Below are 25,222 nucleotides of genomic sequence, written 5' to 3' on the forward strand. Positions count from 1 at the left end.
AGTTCTCTGCACACTTCACTGTTTGAGTAAGCCGCATTGAATACATTGGGACTTGCTTCTGAGTAAACAAACATAGGATTGCACTATAAATATCTTTATCAGTTGTGTAAATAATAAACATCTTTGACAGTATTGCTTATATAAATATTTCTTCATACTGTGTCCCAATAAATATTTGATTTCATGTTATGGTTGTAGATTATTATTTCCTCTATATTTTAAGTGTGCTCTTCTTGGGTTGGTCATAGTTCCCCTCTGTTGTTTCATTCTGAGGGGCAGAAAGGCTGAGAGACAATGAGTAACCCATGGTCAGCCACCATACTTTATATTTCTTTTATTAATAATAATTGTATACAGCCATTGGCTATTACAACAGGATTACAAACACAAAGATACAATTATATTTAAAACATTCAAAATAAAAACACGAACTGTGAAATGTCATTTACAACCACTATTCATGACATATATAGCTCTAAGCTTTTTTGCTGCCAAAGCAAAATAGCAGTGGCAATTATTATGTGAGGTTGGATGGAGGACAATAAAAAAATCACAGTCTGAAACCTGTTATTGTCTTGATTTGCATGAATTATTGGAAGTAGGAATTTAGATCTTGGTAGAGAAAACAGAGGACAATCAAGTATGTAATGTGTCAAATCTTCTGGTACATTACAGCCGGCTATACATAGCCTTTTAGCGTAGGGGATGCCAAGGTATCTACCTTGTAGGAACACCGATGGCATCACCTGGAATCGCAACTCGATGTAGGCTCTCCGAAGGGGAGCCCTTGTCAAGATATCCAAATAGTGAGGCCACATTCGGGTGGAGTTAATGTGGGAATACCATTTGGAAAATTGTGAGTTGGCAATCATTGCCCTATCTTGGTGTGCATCAAACTCAAAGATCTGATTTCGGAGAGACTTCGAATTAAGATTAAGTAGGTGGGTAGGGGTTAGCAAATATTGAATACCAAGAACAGGGAAATTCCCTGCCCAGCCCCCCTTATCCAACTGCTCCTGCCAGCATAGTTTGGCCAGTAAGGATGAATCAGTATCCGAGAGTTTCTTCCATAGTCAAAAAAAGGCTAGGTCTATCCTAGCCGTTAAAGAGGGAAGATTGAGTTCAGCTCTCAGGAGGGCAGCCGGGGTGCCCTTGGGTAGACCCAGAATTTGTTTAAAGAAAGTGTTTTGAATTGGTTCAAGGGCAAGCCACAACGAAGGACCCCAAATCTCGCACCCATACATAATTAACGAGAGTAATTTTGTTGAATAAAGCTTGGACATGGGTCTTATGAGTTGGCCTCCCTTAGAATAAAAGAATTTCTTCAATATACCAAGGGCCCTGCTCGCCTGGAGTTTGATATGAGCCAATTGGTGTGACCACGACAATTTATTATTGATAAGGAGTCCCAAATATTTAAAAGTATGAACCTGTTCTATAGTGTGGCCGTTTAAACACCAGATGGTTTTTGCTTTACTGTGTTTTCCACAGATCATTATTTTAGATTTTATATAATTAATTTGTAACAATTGGGAATCACAATAATTTTGGAGATGCAATAGCATTCGTTTTAGACCAATCTTGTTTTGTGAAAGCAAGAGTAGATCATCGGCATAGAGCAATACAGGGATTTTCCTCTCTTTGATTGAAGGTGGAAAGAACGTAGAGGAAGTCATTTCTAAAACAATATCATTGATAAAAAAGTTGAACAGGAAAGGGGCCAATATACATCCCTGTTTGACTCCATTTCTCATGGAGAAATGGTCAGCCAGCATACTTTATAGCTCACTTCCATTTTGAAAAATTAATTAAAATGATTTACATGCAGGCAAAGTTTATTAAGTAGATTTATACAATACATTTAAAGTACATCCAACTCACATGTAAAGTGCATGACTTCCCCTAAAGAATCCTGGGATGTGTAGTTTCCTCCTCACAGTTGTAGTTCTCACCACCCTTACTGTTCCCATGATTCTGTGGTGTGGTTCATGTTCTTCAAATGTGTGTTGAATGTGTTTTAAATTAATGGTGTGGATCTGCCCTAGGTATGATGTGCATTCATTAGTGAATTGAAAAGAACAATCTTAAAATATACATTTTTAAACAGGGAAAGGGTTGTAGCTTAGTGGTAGGGCATATGCTTTGCATGCAAAGGTCCAAAATTCAATTTCTGGAAAAGACTATTTCTTGGAATCCTGGAGAGCCAATGCTAGTCCATGTCAACAGTACTGAGCTGGATGGTACCAAATGACCTGAGTTAGTATAGGGCAGATTCTGTCGTTCCTAAAAGTGGGAAGAGACTCAAGGGTCACAGTGATTCCAAAATGTATTTATGTATTTTATTTACATTTATATACTGCTTTATTGTAAAAAGTCTCAAAGTGGTTTGCAGAAGGAATTAAAACAATAAAATTATCAGCACAAATAGTTAAAGACAGGTATTTTAAAACATTCAAAATAATAAAACCAACAATGGGTTAAAAACAGATAAAAAACACAATAGCTTCTACATGCCTGGATAGGCTTGCCTAAACAAAAATGATTTTAGCAGGTGCTGAAAAGAGTACAATGAAGGCATCTGCCTAATGTCTATAAGCAGGGAGTTCCAAAGCATGGTGCTGCCACAGTAAAGGACTGATTTCTTACAAGAGCAGAACAAGTACTATGTGGAACCCATAACATGGAAATCACATCTTGAATTTGGTCTGGTAGCAAATCAGCAACCAGTGCAGATTTCAGAGCAGAGGTATTATGTGCTGATAGGGTCTCAGTTATGTCAACAATCATGCCGCAGCATTCTGCAATAACTGCAGCCCCCGGGTCAGGTTGTGCTGCATGGGGATTTCTGTGACCTTGGCTGACTGGAATCCTGACTGTTTGTGGGATGCTGAGTTTTCTGCCTTACTCATAGGAATCTTGTTGTAGTTCGTATGGTATTGCATTTAGGAAATCATACTGTCTTTTGTTTTTCTTTTCTATTTGCATTTCATTTACCTTTAACCTGACTCCCTTTCATCCATAAAAGCAACAACTGTGGTTCCATGCACTCAGGTCAACCTCCTTAAACCCACGGTTGATGCATCTTGTTGGTTGCATGATGGTTTGAAGGTAAACCAAACCATGTGCGTTTTCTCTCTGTCAGTTATTACTCACTGGCATTAGGTTGGTCAAAGTGAGTTTATAGCAGCCCACAGAGTAGGCAGGAAAGGGTAAAGAAACTTCTTAACTCTTACTCATTTCTCAGACCACTTCAGAAAGGGTCAAATCTGTAAAGAAGTTTGGAGCAGCCATGTTAAAAGATTGGAGCTGGTCATTCCAGGCAGGGGATTACCAACCCTACTTTGATACAGATATCTTTGCAGAGGCTCCCTAATCAAGCCTTACCTAGAGCACAATCCTCACCATATCTACTCAGAAGTAAGTCCTGTTGAGGTCAATGGGGCTTAGTTCCTTAGTAAGTGTGTTTAGAATTGCAGTCTTCAGGAGCATCCATCTTTACTCCTGAGTGCTCCCATCTAACATCTCCACAACACTAGTCTCCTTTCTTCCTACAATGGCCTTCTGGTGACTGTCCTGGTGGCTGATGGCACTTAAACCCTTCTTGCTTGAAAGCAAGTAGGCTAGATTAAATGTTCCTTACCCAGGCTCCATCTTTTAGCTAAGATTTCTATCTTAATTTCCAATCAGATAAATGTTTTTGTTTGAATTGTATGCTCCAAGCAACTGTGGTTGATGCTTAATATATCATCCTTAATGACATCACTCGGGCCCGCCCCGTGACATCACTCAGGCCCTCCTCTGTGACATCACTAGGACCCACCCCTGAAATCTCAGGGTTTAAGATGCTTATGACCTTGCAACCCTACTTGTGGTATCCTGACTGTAATGTGTCTACACACTGAGAACGTAGGTATGGGGACAGCATGTTAGGGGTGAACTGAAAATTGAGAAGGGGAGTCAAGGTGTGAACAGGGGAATTAAATTATCCCCATTCTTTGCCATTTTAGTTGCTATCACTTTTGTTTTATATCAGTTTCCCCATCTTAACTTTTTTCCTTTATTCACCCCGTTACTTGTATTTCCTCTATTAAACAGGAGTCTCCTTGGGGTCGTGACAGATGCCTCTCCATTCACCCAGCAACTTATGTGATCTCACATAAATAATGGGAAATCAAACATGGTGGTGGCCTCATCATCACTCTCTGATATTCTGTGGGGCCATAGAAACCAATATGCTCAATATGCATTGAAACCTGATATGGCGGAAGTGGCTTGGAAGAAGCAATATATGTTTTTGCAATAAATTTGTCAATTTGCAGAAATCATGTTTTATTACTATTTTCTGTCAACCTAAGGAAGTGTGAACAAAACAGTTTTTAGTAGTTGTGGAGAGTTTGTGGGATGGAAGGGAAATTGTCACAGAAGAGATATGAACAGACTTTAGAAAACCATTTAGTACACTTCATTTCTGTTACTGGGGAAAGCTTGCTCGTTATACTTTATATATCTTGTGTTTTCTGTAACCAGGATGTTTGCTTTTCAACGCCTGCTTCCTAACAAGCATGTTTGGTATAAATTTGTGAAATAATAGACGAACGAATTTGGCATGGGAAGTGTAAAAAGTGCTGTGCCCTTCACAATTCAAGATGTGATGAAAAGATAATGACTCAGTTCAGAGAAAATAAATATAATATTTTAGTGAATGGTATGTTTTACAGAGACAATGTGATAGTCTTTGTTTAAGAATAGCTAAGTTGAGCTAAGTTTGAGCTAAAGTTGGTCAAGCTAAAATGGTTCAACCAGAGGGAATTCTGGGATACCCTCTGTTGGAGAAGTCCAAGGCTTTAGTGTCAGACAGGCAATTTGCTAACGTCAAGAAGATGCAGCTGGACCTTATCTGTTATCTCTTATCTGATTCCTGAGATCAAATTCAGGAAGATTGTGTATTGCAGATCAGGACCGCTGGGTGGGTCTGTCTAGCCCCCCTTATCTTCAAAGAAGGTGATCACGGAAGGGGCACCTAGGATGGCTAATTGCCCCCCTCCGTGTTGCCAGCTAAACCCCATAAAAATGAAGGGTGATCCTTCAGTTAGTTGTTTCCGCTCCCTATTTCCATCTACCTTGACTTACCGACAATGCGGGCAAGCCATTAGGGAACCAGGCATTCAACTTGAAGTAAGTATAGCTAGGTTAGATCAGGTTTGTTATATTCCCTTTGTCTGCTTGAATCTCTCACTATTGTAATGCCAATGTATCTCTTGTTAGCCTGGTTGAGGGCAATTAGCTTTAAAGGAAACAGAAGCTGTTCTCTTTTTGTATGTACCTTTCCTTTCTTTTAAATAAACTACCCTTTTATTAATGGTGTGTTTTGCTTGGAACTTATGACTCTAAAATCTAGTCCTTGATCACTGGTCGCTACTGTCTACCGTTGGTTAATGTGGGTTAATGCTCTAGAGGAGAAGGAGTAACAATAGGTCTGCTCTAGGATCTTAGTTAGCACTCTGAGGTCCCCTTTCTCAGAGTAGGGAGCTAATACAGGGGTGGTGGCAGTTCTACTGTAAAACTAATCCTGGAAGAGGGAGAGTCTGCTTGGGAAGCAGTGGCCCAAAGGAATTGGGACTGTTTTCAGAAGCAAAGAACCCCCTTGGGGTGCTGAGGTCAAGGGACCCCAGGAGGGTCAATCTTTGACATAGCTAATAGTTTTCAGATGTCCTCCCCAAATGACTAGCTATATCACTTTATTAAAAAAATGCAACTATAGCCATATGCTATGACATTATTTGACTGGTTGCTTATCTTCATTATATGAACTGCTTAACTTTTACTTGCATTTGTTGCAGCTATGTTATGAAAACTCTGGGTGGGTTTAACTGAGCATTAGCATTACAATTCAGACTTTTAAAATTTTCTACTAATTCATTCAAAATCACAGAAGTGTCCAGTTACACTGACCAATACGCAGAAGCCAAATACCATTGCAAAGAGGGGATGGCATTCCCATTGGGTTTTTAACTTAAAACAGAATGGTACAGCTCATAGGATGTGTCCACTGAAATATTCATGATTTGAAAGACCTCACAATTGGATGGAAAAGTACAGGCACCTGAAACCTGAGAAGGAATTGAGTTTCACCTGACCTGTGTGAAATTTGATTCAGAATAGATAGACAATGCCTTAATCAGTGATTGTTTTTCCCATGGACCACTTGAAAATGGCTGAAGGTCTTGGTGGACCACTTAATGATTTTTCTGCCTGCTGTAGCAATTGTAACATGCTGTGCTAGATACTGTATGATTTGTAACTGTATTTGTATTGCTCCTTTTATTTCTTATATATAAATAAATTGTGTAGAATTAAAGTGTAATACAATAAAATACAACAGTAGAAATAAAGCAATAAAAATACAATTAAAAATCAATACAAACATTTAATGCAGGCACACCATGGACACCTGAATGAAGCTCGGGCGCTACTGTTGTCCATAGGCCACCATTTGGGAACCCTTGCCTTATATGGTATGGCATGGAAAGTAGAACTAAAATTAGGACTGAAATCCAAGTAGGGGCTGCATTAGTTTATTAGGGCTGCTGTATAGTTACTTTTAGACAATGAAAGAGTTACTGTTGATCTACTGCACTCCCTGGCATTTATTAGACAAGATCAATTTGTGCCCTGAAAACGTGATTTTATTGCAGGTCTTTCTGGGACTTTCTAGGTCATGGATACCATGCCTAAGATGCCATTTCATACTTCCTCTGTTTCCTAGTACATGTGCAACAACTGTCACTCAGTAGCAGACAGCGTGGTGGGGAGGAGGAGACTTTTACCTGACCTCCTGGCAGTGAGTCACTGCTGCTTACAGGAAGGGGCAGGGGCAAGGCCGCAGTGAGGTTTGCATAGTGCAAACATACCAGATGAGCTAATCCTGTGGTCCTGCCACTATGTTTGCACCATGCTTCCCTCCCTGCTGCCTCACCCCTTCCTCCTCCCTCCCAGTAAGCAACAGTGACTCACTTGTCAGGAGATCAGGTAAGCGCCTCCACCCCACCATACTGTTTCCTACTATTCCCACTTCCCATTTTCATCCATCTACTTCCTGTCATTCATCTCCTTGTTTGTCCACGTAATTGCAGCATAGCTGGGGGGGGGGGGACTAAGACCACATTCACACCATACATTTATTCCACTAATGTTCCACTTTACACTAAGACCACATTCACACCATACATTTATTCCACTAATGTTCCACTTTACACAAATCATGGCTTCCCTCAAAGAATCCTGGGAATGTAGCTTGTGAAGGGTGCTGAGAGTTGTAAGAAGACCCCTATTTCTGTCACATCACTACAATTCCCAGAGTTCTCTGGGAGGAGGGATTCTGGCAGTTGTGGTGATTGCCAGCAAGAGAAAGGGGGGGCAGAAGCAAAAGTATGGCCCTCTTCTCTTCCATCAGAAAAAGCTACTTTAAATAAATAAGTAAATAAGAAAGTAATCTTTCTTATCACTAAACTCCTCCTTTTTAACATTTTTTTAAACAGACAAAGTGAGGGCTTTTTGACCAGAAAGGTAGCCTAAAAGTACTTTAATAAATAAATAAATGCTTCTTTTTGCAAAAAAAAGGGAGAACTATGGACGTTTCATTTCAAACAATCTCATTTGAAAGATATTTCAAGTCAGGTACAGATGACAGGTAAAGATGACCTCTTTGCCCAGGCTTTCTGGGGGAATTATGATGTTTTATTTTTGCTTCTGCTGCCTGTTTTGTGTTTGTTATTAATTTTTATGGTGATTTATTTATTATTAAATTATTGCTCCTCCCATCCCACCTGGAACTCCAGAGCGGGCAGACTACAAATACTGCAAATAAATAAATATTGGTCTTTAGCGCTCTCATAATGTCTCTAAAAGATGTTGACACAGCCGTTGACACTCTCCTTTCTAATCATTTATTTGAGCTGTTACTACAGATCTTAGGACTGGAACATGCATCACCTTAAAGGTTCATTCTTTGCAGCCATGGAATACAGTAGGGCCCCGCTTTACAGCGTTCCGCTAATACAGCGCTTGTTCTGCTTTTACAGTAGTTTTTTGCCGCCGGGCGCCATTTTGATCAATGTAAGTCAATGGGATCCGCTTTACAGCGGTTTTTGCTTTACAGCGGGGCCCTACTGTATAGAAATATACTATGTAACAATAATAGAATACAAGCCAGTGGGGTTCTGATTGTAGCTAACCTTAACTAATCTCTTATGTAATGATCTGTTTTCTGTATTTTTATGTAGCATTTTGTGATCCACCATGTGGGAATGGAGGAACATGCATCGCTCAGAATATCTGCTCCTGTGTTTATGGATTTGTTGGTCCTAGATGTGAAACATGTATGTGTGTTTTTTTAAATTATGTCTTGAGTTTTAGATAGGTAACATGGGAGATGCAAAAAACAAGTTTTTTTCTTTTTTGTCACCCCTGTATTTTTATCAAATTTAACATAGAATGCAGCCTATATTTAAAATCCATTAATGGTAGCGAATGACGTGGATGGGGCACTGCCGCTTACCTGACCTCAGGTTGGTCGTGTTGCTGCTGCTTATCAGAAATTAGAGGTGGAAGGGAGAGGCAGCAGTAAGGCTGACATGGTGCAAAAACACTTGCGGGAGCACCATATTGACTCCACTAGAGCACTTGCACTGCACCAACCTCATCACTGCTTCAGCCCTCAGCTTCTGCCTCCTGGTAAGCAGCAGCAACGTGACTGACCAGAGGGCAGGTGAGTGGCAATGCCGCATCATGCCGTCCATTACTGTTTATAAATATTGTTGCACACCTCCCCAATCTCTGAGCGGTGAGATCTCTGGGGTCCCTGCGGTCCTCCGGGGTTTGGTTTCCTTTGGGAAGGTCAGTGGAGACTGCAGTGTCTTTATGAAATTTACACACATTCCAACCTGAGCTTAGGATGGAGGGGGTTCAAGGCATCAGCAGTCTAATATCCAGTTTTTCCATCTGTGTTACAGGAGGCATCCTATAGCCATGATGCAGAGAGCCAGCCTCTCTGCCTGCCTCCCATCTCCATTCTCCAGACACACACTAAAACTACAAGCCTCTCCTGGGCTCTGGGGTGTGTGTGTGCTCTCCTGAAGAGTGTCAATGACAAAAGGGTCTTCCTGGCCCATTCACCAGTTGCTGGGCAACCGATAATCCCATTATCCTACCTGGCCACTCCATTTGTTTAACAAAGGAAATTCATCTGGCCAGCAGAGCCAGCCCCAAGGCATGGGATTCCAAATCAGAGGCTGGAAAGGGGACTCACAGGAATCATCCATCCCAACCCCCATGCTCACAACAATATATTGAAGACTGAATATCACCCCCAAGCTGTGTTTTCCAAAAGCACATTGCTATTACATAAAAAATTATTCCCATGTTTGTCAACATTTGTTGTGTAAGGCACGGATAATAGAAGAAGCTTTGTGTTCAGTAATGCCTATAAAATTCAAAGCTATGCAAGCAAATGCAATAATACTCAGAGAATATAAAAAAGTGAGCAAACATTACCATTAAGGTTCAAGCTACTGTTAAGTAGAGGTAGTAAAATAAACTTCCTTGAAGCTAAGGCAATCTATATTACAGTTAAATTACAAATGTATATTGCAGTATCTTTATGACATCTTTTGCTCCATGTTTGAACACTAGGTTACCCATGATGGAATGTTTTCTTAAGCTCTGCACTTACATAGCTAGAATATTTTAAAAGTGCCTTTGTATAAATCCTTCCAAGAGAGTATATCATTCAGGGGGAGAAAGGGTGTGGATACGTAAGATCCTCTTTTCAGTTTTAGTAGCAAATGGCTTGATAAAATTTCCATAGCTACTCTGGATTACGATAGGCATAACTTAAATAAAAACCAAGGTACTAATAATTTGCTGAAATAACCTTGACCTAATTTGTTTTCCAGTGGTGTGTAACAGGCATTGTCACAATGGTGGGAAATGTGTTGCACCCGATGAATGTGAATGCAAACCTGGATGGAGCAGCCCTTTCTGTGAGACAGGTAAAGAATGCAAAGATGTGCAGCATGATCCTTTTCCACTTGAAGCTGCAGTGCCCACACTTGGAGGCAATGCCCATCCATCATTTGTCTAGACCCAGGATATGCTTCTAGTGCAGTCCCCCTCTTCCTTCTGTGTTGTCTGTTTTGAAAAATCAGAGGATTGATTGGTGCTCCTTTGTTCAATCTCCTTATGGTTTTGACTCTCTGATTTATATTTATAGCCAGATATGACAGAACATGGCATGTCTGTATATTTATTATTCATGAGGGACTACAAACTACAAGTTCTAGAGCTTCCTGTGGAAGTGTATGGTTGCAAAATCTTTTCCAGGGGGCCTGGAGCTCACTGTTCAATGTTGTTTCTTCTGTTATGCAGAATTATCCCACACCATGGGGTATGTCGGCACTGCCGCCCTCCCAGCTGTGGTGCCATTGCTGCTTACTGGGACATTGTGGGGGCTGGGCAGGAGTGAGGTTGGGGTTGCACTGGCACACTGCCAGGGTGAATCGGGTGTACCTGCCTGTCCGCCCATGCAACCATGACCTTACCATGGCTCTGCCCTGGTAAGCAACAAAGATGCTGCTGTCAGGAGGGTGGTGGCATGGCACCGGTCCACTGCACTGGCCATTTCTACTGTTAGACTGTTTTTGATTGGCTCCAGAAAATGTCCTGGACAGTTAGATTTCTCTCTTTTCTAGACTTTGCAAATCTTTTCTATAATAATAGTCTGCTTCCATTTGGATGTGATCCAGGAAAAGTTAGCCACACATTTGTGTTAATGCCCTTAAACACAATTGGCTTCAATGACAATTAACTACATCTCACTCTCTCTAGATTGTGCCCATAGAGTGTGATCCTGTATGTTTTGTCCCACATATAATGCTTATAGATTTCAGGGAAGGATTATGCATGCCTAAATAATCATTTTATGCATATAAGCTACTGAGCCAGTAGTAAAATGATTTGTTTAGTGCAAAAGGCAAACGTTGAAGTGCATGTTTATAAACCCTCTCTTTTGATCCACAAACCAATAAAGCAAGCCTGGATTCTCTGAAGGAGTTTTTGTCCAATAAGAGACCAAATGCCAGTTGAAGTGGTTATAGATTTTCTTGACAGACTCTTCAAATTATTTACAGCAATGCTAAAAGACAATACACATCTCTTATGTGATGTGGACAGTGTAAATCAGGTCAGTGTATAGTAGACTTCAGTGGCACCATATTTTCAGCAAAATGGAAAAGTACTACTTGCTTCAAAACAAACAAATATTCAACTAAGTTGTTTGAAAGTGCCCAAAGAGGAGCACATTATGCTTCAGGAATACAAACTCATCTGGGAAAAAGATTCCGCAATAAATATTAAATAAAAGATGCTGCTGTGCCTGTTGCCTAAGCAAGAGGACTCCACTATTTATGAAAAAGTAGGAAAATGTGTGTTTTTCTGTTAATCAATATGTATTTCTCCCCTTATATGTATAGCTGTTTGCAATCCTGTTTGCCTAAATGGCGGAACCTGCATTCGGCCTAATATATGTTCTTGTCCTTATGGTTTCTTTGGACCTCAGTGTCAGTCTGGTAAGATGGAAAAATATAAATCCACTGGTGAAAATATATCCTTCCTCTACTTATTTTGCATATTTACTCATTATTTTGTCACACCCGCATGTATCATAATTTTATCCCAAACAAACCATATATCATGTACTTGACATATTGTTTAGATTATTATAACAGTAATATCTTAACTGAAAGCTGTGTCATAGGTTAAAGCATTCTATACTTTTTTGGCAATAGAGTGGAATGTGTGAAAAATAAATTGAATGTACCACTACAAATGAATTTATAATTAACTGAACTTCAAAGTATATGTTGTCAAAATGTTACACAGTGTAGAAGACAGCATTTTATTATTCCACATTGCAGTACGTTCACAATTCAGGGTAAACGAGGAGGGCAGGCTACAAAGTACTTCTGTGCTTTGCCAGGGGCTGAACTTTCACTAACTGATTTGCTTTGATACCCAAGGAAACAGACTAGGATATTTTTCTAGCATCATGGTGCTGTACTCTGTTTTGCAGTTCTCAGTTGCACTAGTAGTGAAGCATTTATTTTCTTTCTTACTTTTTTTATTAGCTTTCTGCAATCCTCCTTGTAAGAACAATGGACAGTGTATGAGAAACAACATGTGCTCCTGCATGGAGGGTTATGTTGGAAGAAGGTGTCAGAAAAGTAAGTTTTTCTCTCCTCTTTCTTTCCAAATATCTCCTGTCTTAGAAATACATTATAATCTAAGGAAGTTTCTTATTACCAAGCATATTAAACAGGACATTTAGCTTGGATTAATGTGCTAATTCTCTATGTTTATATTGTGGCACGTATATTGGTACCCTGCCTACAAAAGACAGTACATCCCATTACTGGCACTATCATTGCATCAAAGAAAGGGAAGAGTTTAAGCCTATTTTGTTCTGATCTTATCTATGTATAAATTCAATTGAGCTGAACTGAACAGCTGTAGGGTGAGATGAGCTAATTAGATGGCATTAAACTTAGCAAGGATAATTATTAAAGCCCAATACACAGCACTGACTGAGACCATCTAAAATGTCACTGTGCTATCCTTCTAGCCTAATTAATACAGTAAGTTAATAAGATTTTTGCTTTGCTTCTTTGTTCCCATCAGTCATAACTCTCTCTACACCTTAGCATATTTATTTGTATTTGATTCTCATATCCTTATGGGAGATTTGTTATTTTGGAAGTTGTACCAATTGCACACCAGCTTCCTATGCCTGTTATACAGGGAATTTAAGGCAGGTGAAAATTCTTTCTCACCCTCCTCTGACATGCACACAAACCAGCATGAAAGTGGCACGTAGGGAGCTGTGAAACAACTGCAAGTGGCATGACAAAGCTGTACATGTTCAAAGCACTTTCATCTTTCATACAAAGCAAAAAGCAGTTCAGAATTTCCTTCCAGCCATGCATCCTGTCTCTTTCCCTGTATAAGAGTTACTTCTTTCAGCTGAGAGAACAATCCAGCACAATTCTTGCCTGACTGCAAAATACACAACCGGATGTACTAGGACGTGGTCAGAAGAAAATTGGAAGAAAGACATGGTGGGAAGGCGGGAGTGAGAGAATGCCCTAAGTTCAACATCTTGGCACATTAGAAAATTGCTGTTTCTGCCTTAAAAATTTGTTGCTACCATTTCTCAAGCAGGTCATTTGTTAAACTGCAGTCCTACACATTTACTTTGGCATAAGTTCCATTTAACTCAATGGGGTTCACTGAATAAACATTTCTGAGTAAACATGCCTATGATTGCACTGTTAAAACATTTTTCCTCCTTTAACTGTGCCTGCCTACATATTATTGCATTATTTTGGATTTTAAAAAGGGGCCAGTACTCATATCTTGATGAAAGTGCTGTGAGTGCCAACACAAAATGGCTGCCATGGGCAGCAAAAAAAAAAAAAAAAGTGCCAGTATTCTGTGCCAGTAAATACTGTCACAAAAGAACCTTGCTTCTATCAATTTTCAGTAGATATTAACTGAAAGGTTTTTCTTTCATTTCCTGTGGAAAATTTTGAGATAGATAGGTAGTTAAATAAACTGCCCTGATTTAGGAGTTTTGCTTCTAGAATATTCACTATAATACTTTCTATGTCTAATCAATCAATATTGAGATGTTTTACTGCTACTCAATAACTTTAAAGTTATTTTGGATGCCTGTTTAGAGGGCAGAACTACAGATTACATGCAAACGCCGGTGCCAACATCCAATGGATGCATCATGAAACGGTGGTTTGGAAGAGTAAAATATTAGGAGAGGAGTGCTTAAGCCTTGCTCCATCTTCTGTTTCTCCCCCTGTGGCTTCTACCCTTGTTTCCATATGTATGTTTACCCTCACAAATATGCATTTGGAACTCCACAAGGAGAGAAATAGCTTGGAGGTGGGTTGAAGCAGAAAAACAATGGGTTGGGAAAGACTTAAGAACCCCCTTCCACCTCTTTCTACATGCTGAATACTCCTCCAGCGGGGTTGTTTGATCTTAATAGAATCAGCTGTTGAGATTCTTTTAAAAAAATATTTTTTCTTAAATTATGAAATTTTACATATTTTATACATGAAATCAACATTCAGGTACATTCCACATACGGGAATTTTTATCTTTTCAGTATAAAAATCAAGAAAAATAAGATAGATCATTTCACTTGTATCTCGATTGATTTATTAAAATGATTAATGTGTTTTAGGGAAAAAGAGCTGTTGAGATCCTGTTACAATGCAGTTGTGTGTAACATATTACTCTATCCTTGTTGATTCTTTGTGCTATATGTTGATCAACAGACACATGGCACATCTTTGGGTTCAATACATCATGGTATTAAAATCCATACGTATGAAATGTCATTTTCTACCCCACCACCCAAACTGCAACCATTATTTCTAGGCAGATATAGTCAAATAGCTACATCCAAGGCAATCCACTCTGTGGGGGCTTCTGAGCCTGTAAAATTTCATTCACTTTGAAATTTACTTTGAAAGAGAAAAGGTTACAGCCATTTAAGACTCTCCATTGTAGTGAATGGAGTTTTGTTTTATACATAGTGGTTCAGAAGCCAAATTGCAAATAGAAATGGAGAATGTACTGATGACTCAGAAACAGATCGTAATTTTTTTTTAAAAAACAGATACTGATATAAGGCAAATCTTGGGGCCCATGTACACCCCTAATAACTACAGAACTTGTAAAATGTTCCAAGATTTTCTCCCAGGGTATTTTCTCATGAATAGTATTAATTCAAAATAATATGTACTAAAGGTTTATTATACTATAGCCAGCGGGGATTTTTCACATTCCGCAATGTTAAATTGAAAATACCCCCATGCCATTCTGATGCTTCCCATAAGCTCATTTCAAAACAAAACCTTACATAACTTATAGTCCTGAACTCAGAAACGCTTGCTTAACAACCCTGTCAATTTTCATGGCGATACACAAAACAGTCAGAGAGAATAGACAGTTCAAAGTGTAAAAAGAGAGAGAAAAACCTCAGAGCCCTTTTGGACTTTTTTCTCTGTTCTCATAATCTGTTGAAATTCATTAAAAAATCAGCCATGTTCACAGAGTACCTGTAATCCTAATACTGACGTTGCCCCATACTCTGACCTTCATCTGCTGTAGTTTAAAAGTTTAAAAAATGCCTGGCTGATTTTTAATTAATTTAATAAATTTTGGCTGGGACCCAATGATAGCACGGAGCATGCTCAGTAAGAACCAACTGTCAGAGTTCTAAAAGCCTCACAGCTGCTGGGCTTGCCTAATCAGAGGGCCACACCCACACCAGACTTTGATTTCATGTGAGACAGTCATTGCTTCCCTCAAAGAATCCTGGGAAGTGTAGTTTGTGAAGGGTGCTAAGAGAGTCCTATTCCCCTGAGAGAATGGTTTAACAGTCAGCCACTCTGATTGAAGGTCTGTGAGGGGAACAGGGCATCTCCTAGCAACTCTCAGCACCCTTCACTAACTATACTTCCCAGGATTCTTTGAGAGAAGCCATGACTGTCCAAAGTGAAATAAAGGCCTGGTGTGTATGTGGCCAGGGAAAGCTTTGGTTTAAATTTGGGTGGGAGGCTACATGTGTCTGCTGTAGAATAAAAAGGAGGGGGAAAGCCTGAAAAAGAATGATTCTGTTTACAATGTTTTCCTTTTGGAAAGGAAAGGGGCTTCCCTTCTGCCCAGTGCCCACCCACCCAATCTCCTCCCCTCCCACGGGTCAGAGTTGGACTATGACCTGGGAGACCAGGGTTCGAATCCCCACACAGCCATGAAGCTGACTGGGTGACCTTGTGCCAGTCACTGCCTCTCAGCCTCAGAGGAAGGCAATGATGAAATCACCTCTGAATACCATTTACCATGAAAACCCTATTCAAAGGGTCCAATAGGTGGGGATCAACTTGAAGGCAGTCCATTTTCATTTTCAAAGAAAATGCATAGAAATAAATCCCACTGAACTCAAAAAATATGCAAATGATCAAACCCACCCTCCCTTCTCTTTCCTCCTATCCCCTCCTCTTGCCCCTTCCCTCCCCCTTCCTTTGCCCCTTACTCCCCATCCCCTTCCAATCCCCTCTTTCCCCTTCGCTTTCCCCCTCCTCCCTTTCCTCCTCCCCATGGTCAGTTTTACCTATCTTAAACATGATTGCACAGAAGTAAATACCATTGATCTCTATAAGCATGCAAATGATCAAACCTGCTCTCCCCTCCACCTTCCTTTGCCCCCCTCCAATACACTCCTTCCCACTCCCACTCCTCCCTCCCATGGTCAGTGTTTCCTATCCTAACCAAGATTGCTTAGGAGTAAATCCCATTGAAAATAAGCATGCAAATGATCAGACCTGCTTTCCCCCTCTCCTCTCCCTTCCTCCTCCCCTGCCAACTCCAGCCCTCCCCCCTCCCTCCCCCAGTCAGTTTTACCTATCCTAAGCATGATTGCACGGGAGTAAATCGCACTGAATTTAATAAACATGCAAATGATCAAACCTGCCCTTCTCCTCCCCTCTCCATCCTGCCTCCTCCCCTCCCAGTCCTCCCCTCTGCATTTCCTCCCCTCCTCCTCCTCCTCCCCCCCCCTCCCCATCCTCTGTGGTCAGTTTCACCTATCCTAAGCATGATTGCAGGGGAGTAAATCCCATTGAACTCAATAAACATGCAAATGATCCATCCATTCTCAGCAAACTTGGACAGGATCCCATTTCTTACCTCCTGGATTAAAAAGCAGGGAAATTCACTAATAGGCAAAAAACCTTGCTGTTTAAGAACATACCTATAGCCCACAGCTATTCTATCAACCTTTAAAAAGCAGGGAAATTGGGCAGCTATAGTGAATGCACCTGGGGAGCAGGAGACCTGAACTCCTTTCTGAGATATTGTACTGCCCTACAAATTGGTCAAAATGCAAACACCATTTGGGTTGGTCTTTCACAGTCCAATCCACTTCCTGTGTAGCTTGCAAGAATTTGGTAACATGTGCCTCTGAGCATATGGTGAGTGGTGGCAACACCTGCAATCAGCCCAAATAATAGAAAGAAGACATGTGCTGTGCTGATCTTGTTTTAGCCGGGAGGAAGCAACATTATTAAGACAGTTGATATAGTTCAGATGGTCACTTTGAATATGTCTGATTTCCTTTGCAATTTTAGTGACGTTTCCTATAGGAAATCATTTTCTTTTGTTTCTATTTCTGTGAATATGTGAAGTACAGCAACTCTTTGCAAAATTTATACTAAAAAAACTCCAAACATAATTGTGGAATAATAGCACTGACTTCTGCAGAATAGTCTCCAGTGGACCTCAGGAGTGTCTCAATGTGCACAAGATAAAACAGTGGGAGGTGAAATATATTCTATCAAAATGCTAGGTGTGCTCTGTGTTTTTAATTGACTGTGCCCACCTTGCCTTAAATGAAGTGGTTTAAACATAGCAGGCTGAAAATATGCATCCTCTTTTTTCCAACAGCTAGAGTCATTGCTGAAGTAGCAACATATTGGAATCAGTCTGATTTTTCATCAAACTGCAGGTCCAAATTCCACTGTTAATGCACTCAAAATAGAAATAGAACATAACCTCCAATTTGAAACACAAAAGGCTGTCTTCACCATCATATGACACTGACCAATAAAAAGGCTTTGAAATTAATAAAAATAAATTTGACACAGATTTCTGGGATGAATAATGATGGAAATAAAATTTTCTAGTGTAGATTCTCTGTAGAAACATTAGTAACACAGGAAAGAAGCAAAGTAAGAAGAACACCAGCAAACATACAAAAATATAATTCTCTATCTTTGGAGATGGCAAGTGTTGCCACCACTCACCATATGCTCAGAGGCACATTTTACCAAATTCTTCCAAGCTACACAGCAAGTGGATTGGACTGTGAAAGACCAACCCAAATGGTGTTTGCATTTTGACAACTTTGTAGGGCAGTCCAATATCTCAGAGAGGAGTTCAGGTCTCCTGCTCCCCTGGTGCATTCACTATAGCTGCCCAATTTCCCTGCTTTTTAAAATTGATAGAATAGCTGTGGGCTATAGGTATGTTCTTAAACCGCAAGGTTTTTTGCCTATTAGTGAATTATTATTTAAAAGACAAAGAAAAATATCAATCAGATTTGACTACCAGTACCAAGGTAGTCTTACATTCAGTTTTCTTTTGCCAATGCAGAGGAAGTAATTACTGTAACTATTCATGTGACCTCTTTTCTGCCTAATTGGCATTGCTGCTTTCAGTCCCCATATTTTTCTTTGATCACTTCAACTCACCTGTCTTCATGGCTATGCCAGATGATTTACACAGTGAAGGGTTGGAGGTCAACTAGATTTGCTTATTAGTAGTCCAGGCAGAATAAGGGATGAAAAGCCATCAAACTTTTCTCCCCTTCCATCTCTTTAGGGGCATAATTATTCTATATCTAATTGCAAGCAAATGAATTTTCTCTACATAAGAACAGTCCTGCTGGATCAGGCCAATAGCCCATCTAGTCCAGCATCGTGTTCTCACAGTCACCAAGCAGATGCCTATGGGAAGCTGCAAGCAGGACCTGAGTGCAACAGTTTTTTCCCTACTTGTGATTCCCAGCCATACTCCTTGATATGTTCTTCTGCTGGATACTAACAATATTATACTTGCCACCCCAGCAGCTGTACAATGAGGCACCATGCAGTTCTAACTGTTTAAGTGTACAGTTCAGTACACATCCTTGGGAGCGTGCTTCACTGAATTCAATGGGATGGTGTCAAAAGATAATACAGTAAGATTTATAAAAATTATGTGAAAGCCATACTTCCATGGCAGCTAGCAAAATAAGGCAAGACTTTGATAGTATGCACAATAATGATAAGCATATGTCTACCATGTGTAATGTGCCTTTTCTAACCCATAAATTTAAAGCTAAAGCAAAGCTTGCAGATTAGAAGATGTCGATTTCCAAGAAGTTTTAATGCATCTCTTTTTAGAAATCAACCATTGAAGCTCTTTCTAGGTCATACAGCACCCAAACTTTTAATGGATTTATAGATCAAAGCTACATCCTTGTAGCATGTGTCAGAAGGAAGCTGACAAACTCTGATAGTCTGCAGAATGTCCTCGAGTCTCCTCATCAGGATGAGGATCATTTTGTTCTGCAGCAGCTGAAATTAATGAAGAATATTTAACATGGGGCATGCACGAGTCACTGTTCTGTTGTCAAGAAGGCAAGTATAAGTTTATACACGAAGCTGCTTCTAGGGCCCTTTCAATGATACCCTAGCTATGAAGCACCACTTTTCTTTGAAAACTCCATGTGGAAGACAATTCCATGTGGACTGTCCACATGGTTTCATCACTTAAACATTGTCCCAGTTGCATGAAAGTCACTTGCAAAAAAAAGGCTTCCCACTCTACTGCAGTAACTTCTAAGGCCCCTAATTCCTAACCTTTAATACACCATTGTATTCTATGTTATTTTTCCTTTTTAATATTTTTAAATTAAGTGAGCTGGAAATGATGACAAATGTATTTCTTATCAGCTTAAATTAAAAGAACTTCTATAAGCTCAGGGAGGCATAACAGTGAGAGATGACAATCATCCACAATTAATGTTGGGTTCATTTATGTGTTTGTTCAAGTGCTCTGCTTATGACTTCATTTCCTTTGCTCCACAATTTATTTATTTATTTAGCTTTCCACGGAATCTTGTCAGGCAGCTGCCATTGTGTGAGGCAGAATGTATTCTTCGCCATGTCTCTGTCATTCAGTCTTGTTCTATCGTTGTTTTGCTGTGTCTTTAATTTTAAATAAAAGACATTCAGGTTGAGAGTGGATGTTGTTTGTTGGTGTAAACAAATGTAGCACTGAAAAAAATAGTTATGTAAATCACATATCTTGGATTGGCTGGCAGCTGACATGAAGACATTTCAACACTTAATGCTTGCTGACAAACAACCACACTGTGATTATGCTATCCAGGCTCTTGCAAGCAAAATGAAGAGGATGCCAAAGCTGACAACAAAATGTATGATTCTGCATCAGTTACTGCACAGACTCCTTATATTCTGCCTTGCTGTGAATTCCATTATTAGCATCCACAAAGGCTAAAGTAAGATTCAACTGTCAGGTCAACTTTGTACATGGAATCGGGGAGGTGCCATTTTGTCCTTTGTTTCAGATAGCAAAATGTTGTAAGCTGAGCCCAATAGCATTGGTAATACATCTTTAAAGTGTTTGCGGAAACAATCATGAGTTGTTCCCTGCAGACATGTCGGTAATCTCCCAGAGATAGGTAACAAATGTTTAATCATCAGTACTACAGTACATGCCCTTGCTTTAATTGTGCATTTGGTGTTGCATATTGGCTACGAATGTTAGCAGCAAGCCCAGAAGTAAATGCTTATCACCATTGCCTTCACCATCAACAGTAGCAACAACAATTCATAATAATTAGTAAAACATAATATAACAAGCAGTAAGAACCAAAAGTGGTGAAGCTAAATGATGTTTCACATTAATACTAGCAGCTGTTGAACCAGATAATGTTATGCATTAAAAGCCAGTTTAAAATCTCTGATGGAAAAGACATAGAACTGGACAGTTTTGGATGGAAACAGCTTCCCAGATCTGCAGCACCACTACAGAAAAAGCTCTGTATCTTTTGCTTATTCAGCGAATATTTTGGATGGCACTGAGTGCTAAGCCTCTAAAGTTCATCTTGATTCATGGGCTAATCTACTGTATATGGGAGTAATCAGTGCTGAGTTACCTAAGCCATTTAGGGCTTCCAAGGCTAGAATCTGAATTGAGCCCCAAAGCGAAATAGAAAGACAATGAAGTTGACAAGATAGGAGTGATATATTCCAGCCAGTAGATTCCAAACAAAAGACTGGCTGTTGCATTTTGGACCAAATGAAGCTTCTGAACCATCTTCACGAGCAGCCCAAAATAATCCAGCCCTACCAAGAGATGTCATGGATTGAATCTAGGATCTCCTGTATGCAAAGCAGATGCTCTACCACTGAACTACAGCCCTTCTGAAGCACAAATAACCAAGTCCACTTTGATTACTTCATCATTTTTTTAAAAGGCTGATTAACCTAGAGTTATTGGGGCAACATGGACACAACTCATCAGTTGGTTGTCTAGCACATAACTCAGAAGTCAGGATAAAGCTGCAAAGAGATCACCACATGATATTGGAGGGGCCATCAGTTACCTGGGATACTGAAATTCACAAATTGGTTTTCATGGATGCCATATTTTCCAAGGCAATAATATTTTATAGTTTATGTATATTAAATCCAAATTTTTAGGCTCAAAAATTAGAGGACAACATTTTTGATCCCTAAAAGCAGCTGGATTTCAAAAGGCAGCTCTCATTTCCAATTTATCAGCAAGCTTTTCCCCTCAAGTACATGAGGCCATGAAGATTTCCACATATGTATAGCCAAAGGCCAGAAGCACTTGATAATGAAACCCAAAATTGCAATTTGTGGCTCTTGTTTTTTGAATGTTTATACTTTTACTATTTCATTCCAATTTCATTCTGATAGACAGAAAAAAATCATCTCGTGTTTCATGCCGAATAGTAGCAAATAGTTTTAGTATGTTCAGACTAATGAAAATATACTTAAATGACAAGTCATTCTCTATGTGGAAATGGTGAAAAACCAGTCAAGAGAGAAAGCAAAAACTTCCAGGAGAAGATTCTGCTACTTTTTAAATTCCTGTGTGGTGAGAAAAATACTGAACAGAATGCATTCAAAACATCACAATGGCTCACTGACCTCATAAAACACAAAGTAGTTTGCAGGGAAGGGAAAATATCACCAAATTCAAGACATCTAACAAGATGGGAATAAAAACCGTCCACCAGGTAGCTTTTGAAATTCCACACATGTCTTGTAAACTAACACCACTGGAGAAGAGTGGACTAGGGAAAAAAGGAAGGTAAAAGCTAAAATATATTATTTTGCAAGGGTAATGAAGTCAATGTGGAATGGAGCTGTCTAAATGAACAGAATTTATTGTGATGACTATTCCTAGTAGAATAAGGATTTTAGCCCCGAGTCCTAAGCATGTGTAGATGTAATGAAAACAAAACAAAAAATGCTCTTTGTCACAGATTCTCAACATGTTAAGTGCTTTGAGAATTCAGACCATATTTAGAGAAATCAGTGCATCCAACCAACTGAGTTTGGCATCAGTTAATTCACTGAAGTGATCAGACAATTACATTTTCTGCTTTAGGTGTCTTCCTGTACATGCTGAAATGATAGATTCTAGAAGATTCCAGCATAATGATGATGCATTAGTCTGAATAATTCCATCTGTCCAGACGTTACTTGCTTTGGAAGATTCATTTATCTGCAAACAACCTACACGGAGAACAAAACATCAAATTCCTGAACTTCTCAATGTAGCTTGAAAGCTTCATAGAGGTGCATATCCACAACGCAGCTGATGGAATCCCCATCCATGCTGCAGGGGGTAGATAGGAAAATTCCCCCAACTATGTTGTATGTGGAGGAAACATATTGATTATGCATATGAATGAGAGATTTTTCTGCTTTAAATTTGAGGTTTTAGTTATTCCCCTGCACGCCCCTCTCCACCCAAGCAGTATAGTATGGAAAAGCACCTTGGTGATAACAACATATTGTCAAATTTTAAATTATATGATTTGCACCAGGCTGCAGCTAGTGGATCTTGGGTGTCTAGTTAAAAAAAGTAGGTTCTGCAAGCCTAAAATCTGCCATCCCGATCTAGGAAATTCAAAGAACTTTATGAACATGCTCTTGTACATAGAAATATGTAAAACAACCCTACAATGTAGATTTAGTGTTAAGAGTGCATGCTTTACAGCAGGGCGGGCAAACCTGTAGCCCTCCAGATGCTATTGGACTCCATCAGTTCCAGCTAGCATAGCCAATAGTCAGAGATTATGGGAAGTGTAGTCCAGCAATATCTGGAGGGCCACAGGTTCCCTTCCCCTACCTTAGAAGATGTGGAAACTATAATCCAAACAGGAACAATCAGTGGTTCCCAACCTGGTGTGTGTGAAGTAATCCAGAGGGGCCGCAAACAGTAAATAAACAATTTTTTTTCAAAAAAAGTCTTCATTCCCTGGACACTGCCTGCTTCCCACTGCCACTGCAGACGACCCTTCCTCCAAATGAAAATCTGTGCCTTATTTGATCTTTATATTGTTCTGGGATATTATTTAAATTGTATTTTGGCATTATGATTGCTTTGTTGTTCTTTAGCTTTACTCTGATTTTCTATATTTCCAGTCCATGATTTATACCACAGTCTGCTTCTGGTCTTGTTTTCACAGAAAGTATGGAACTTCTCCATCTTCTGCTGCCAATTATATAATCAATTTGATTCCTATATTGACCTTTTGGTGATGTCCATGTGTACAGTCATCTTTTTGGTTGCTCAAAAAATGTGTTTGCAAGAAACAAATTAATGGCTTCACAGAATCCAATAAGTCTTTCTCTTTCTTCATTTCTGCCTCCTAAGCCCCCTTTCCCACAATTTCTAGTTCTTCTCTGTTCCCTACTTTTGCATTCCAATCCCCCATGATTATCAGAACATCTTGTTTTGGCGTGTGATCAATTTCTTCCTGTACTTCTATGTAAAATCTCTCCAATTCCTCTTCTTTTGTGTTTGCTGTTGCAGCATGACTTGGATGATGGTTATGCTAATAGGTTTCCCATTAAATCTCATTGATATCATTCGCTCAGACCTTGGGTTATAGCTCCAAATTGCTTTTGCTACATCACTTCTCACTATTAAAGCAACTCTGTTTCTTCTTAACGTCTCATTTGCTGCATAAAATATTTTGTAGTTGCCTGATTGAAAGTGTCCCATTCCCGTCCATTTTAATTCATTCACACCAAATATTATAATATTGATACATTCCATTTCTTGATTGACAATTTCAAACTTTCCCTGGTTCATGCTTCTCACCTTCTATGTTTCTACTGTGTACGTCGTACAACTCTGGACTCTCCTTTTGCATCTGTGCACATCAGCCTCTGGGCTTCCATTCGGGTTTGACCCAGTGGCATCATTAGTCACAGTGCTACTTGTACTTTGTTGTTCTTCCCCAGTAGCTCGCTGAGCGCCATCTGACCTGGGAGTCTCATCTTCCAGCACTATCTCATGTTGCATTTTGGATACTCTGTCCATAGGATTTGCATGGTAAGAGGTATTCAGAGGTAGTTTACCATTGCCTTCCTCTGAGTTTGGATGCATCTTAGTCTGGTGTCTCAGCTTTGACCATTCTGCCTTGGGTGCCCCTGCTAGGAGACTAGCCTCTTGGTCTAGACTCCTGATGGCATTGCTCTCAGCTTCTTTAACACTCTCAAGCCCCCTGACCATGTTAAGGTATGCATCCAAGAGGAGGGGGCTGATAATATGTAATATAAATTGCAGCATGTTGTCTACATGTTTTTAAAAAATGTGCTTTAGCTCTGAATCCCGATATATTTCTCATACGATTCTCTGCTGATCTAATCTGACCATTGCTGATGATCACACTTTTCCCTTGAAAGTGAATCAAGAATACGTGTTGTCCTATCGTACTGTTCAATCATTTATCATTATTTTTTGGCATTAACACCTAGCAGCTGTATCCAATATATCTGATTGTTTGGCTGGTTAAGAATATATTGCTTGGAGGTACTCACTTGCCTTTCATTGAGGTGGGATAGATTATCGAGGTCTATTTATCAGCCTTTTGGGGCAAAGAAATCCAGTGTTGCTAAAACTATATCTTCCTAGTCAGCACAGTCCTCTTCTTCCCTTATCTGTAGTATTGCTCAGGCTATGTGATGACAGGTAATTATTGTCCTAGGGCTAAACAGAATCTCAATTATAGTTTCACGAAATGTTAGTTAAGTGCATGGGACTTCAGTTTTCCTGAAAGGGCCCAGACTAAAGGAAATGGCTTATAACTGACATCAGGAAACTGATTTAATATGTGTCTTGCACAGGTTTCCTCATTTTGTTTCTGAAGCTAAAATGAGAGTTACTTAAGTGAAAAGTACAGGCCCTTTGTGGTAAATTATGGTGTAACAGAAATAGTTATTAAAGGGATATTACAGGATGTGGGGGGGGATGA

General features: G+C 39.7%; 1 protein-coding gene across 8 annotated transcripts in view; it reads left to right on the forward strand.

The window, feature by feature from the left end:
- Window positions 1-25,222, forward strand: part of LOC133376541 (neurogenic locus notch homolog protein 1-like) — a 231,175-nt gene that overhangs the window by 99,439 nt on the left and 106,514 nt on the right. For 6 of the 8 annotated variants that reach the window (XM_061608884.1, XM_061608881.1, XM_061608883.1 and 3 more), the window contains 4 exons: window positions 8,283-8,378; window positions 9,954-10,049; window positions 11,529-11,624; window positions 12,183-12,278. The exons of 1 other annotated variant lie outside the window; for it this stretch is intronic. In XM_061608884.1, coding sequence (XP_061464868.1) covers window positions 8,283-8,378; window positions 9,954-10,049; window positions 11,529-11,624; window positions 12,183-12,278 — 384 coding nt within the window. Of the gene's footprint in view, window positions 1-4,095; window positions 5,360-8,282; window positions 8,379-9,953; window positions 10,050-11,528; window positions 11,625-12,182; window positions 12,279-25,222 lie in introns of those variants that run through there. One more of the 8 variants, XR_009760513.1, reaches the window with a different exon arrangement.

The sequence above is a fragment of the Rhineura floridana genome, chromosome 2 (assembly GCF_030035675.1).
Source record: "Rhineura floridana isolate rRhiFlo1 chromosome 2, rRhiFlo1.hap2, whole genome shotgun sequence".
In the NCBI taxonomy this organism is placed as follows: domain Eukaryota; kingdom Metazoa; phylum Chordata; class Lepidosauria; order Squamata; family Rhineuridae; genus Rhineura; species Rhineura floridana.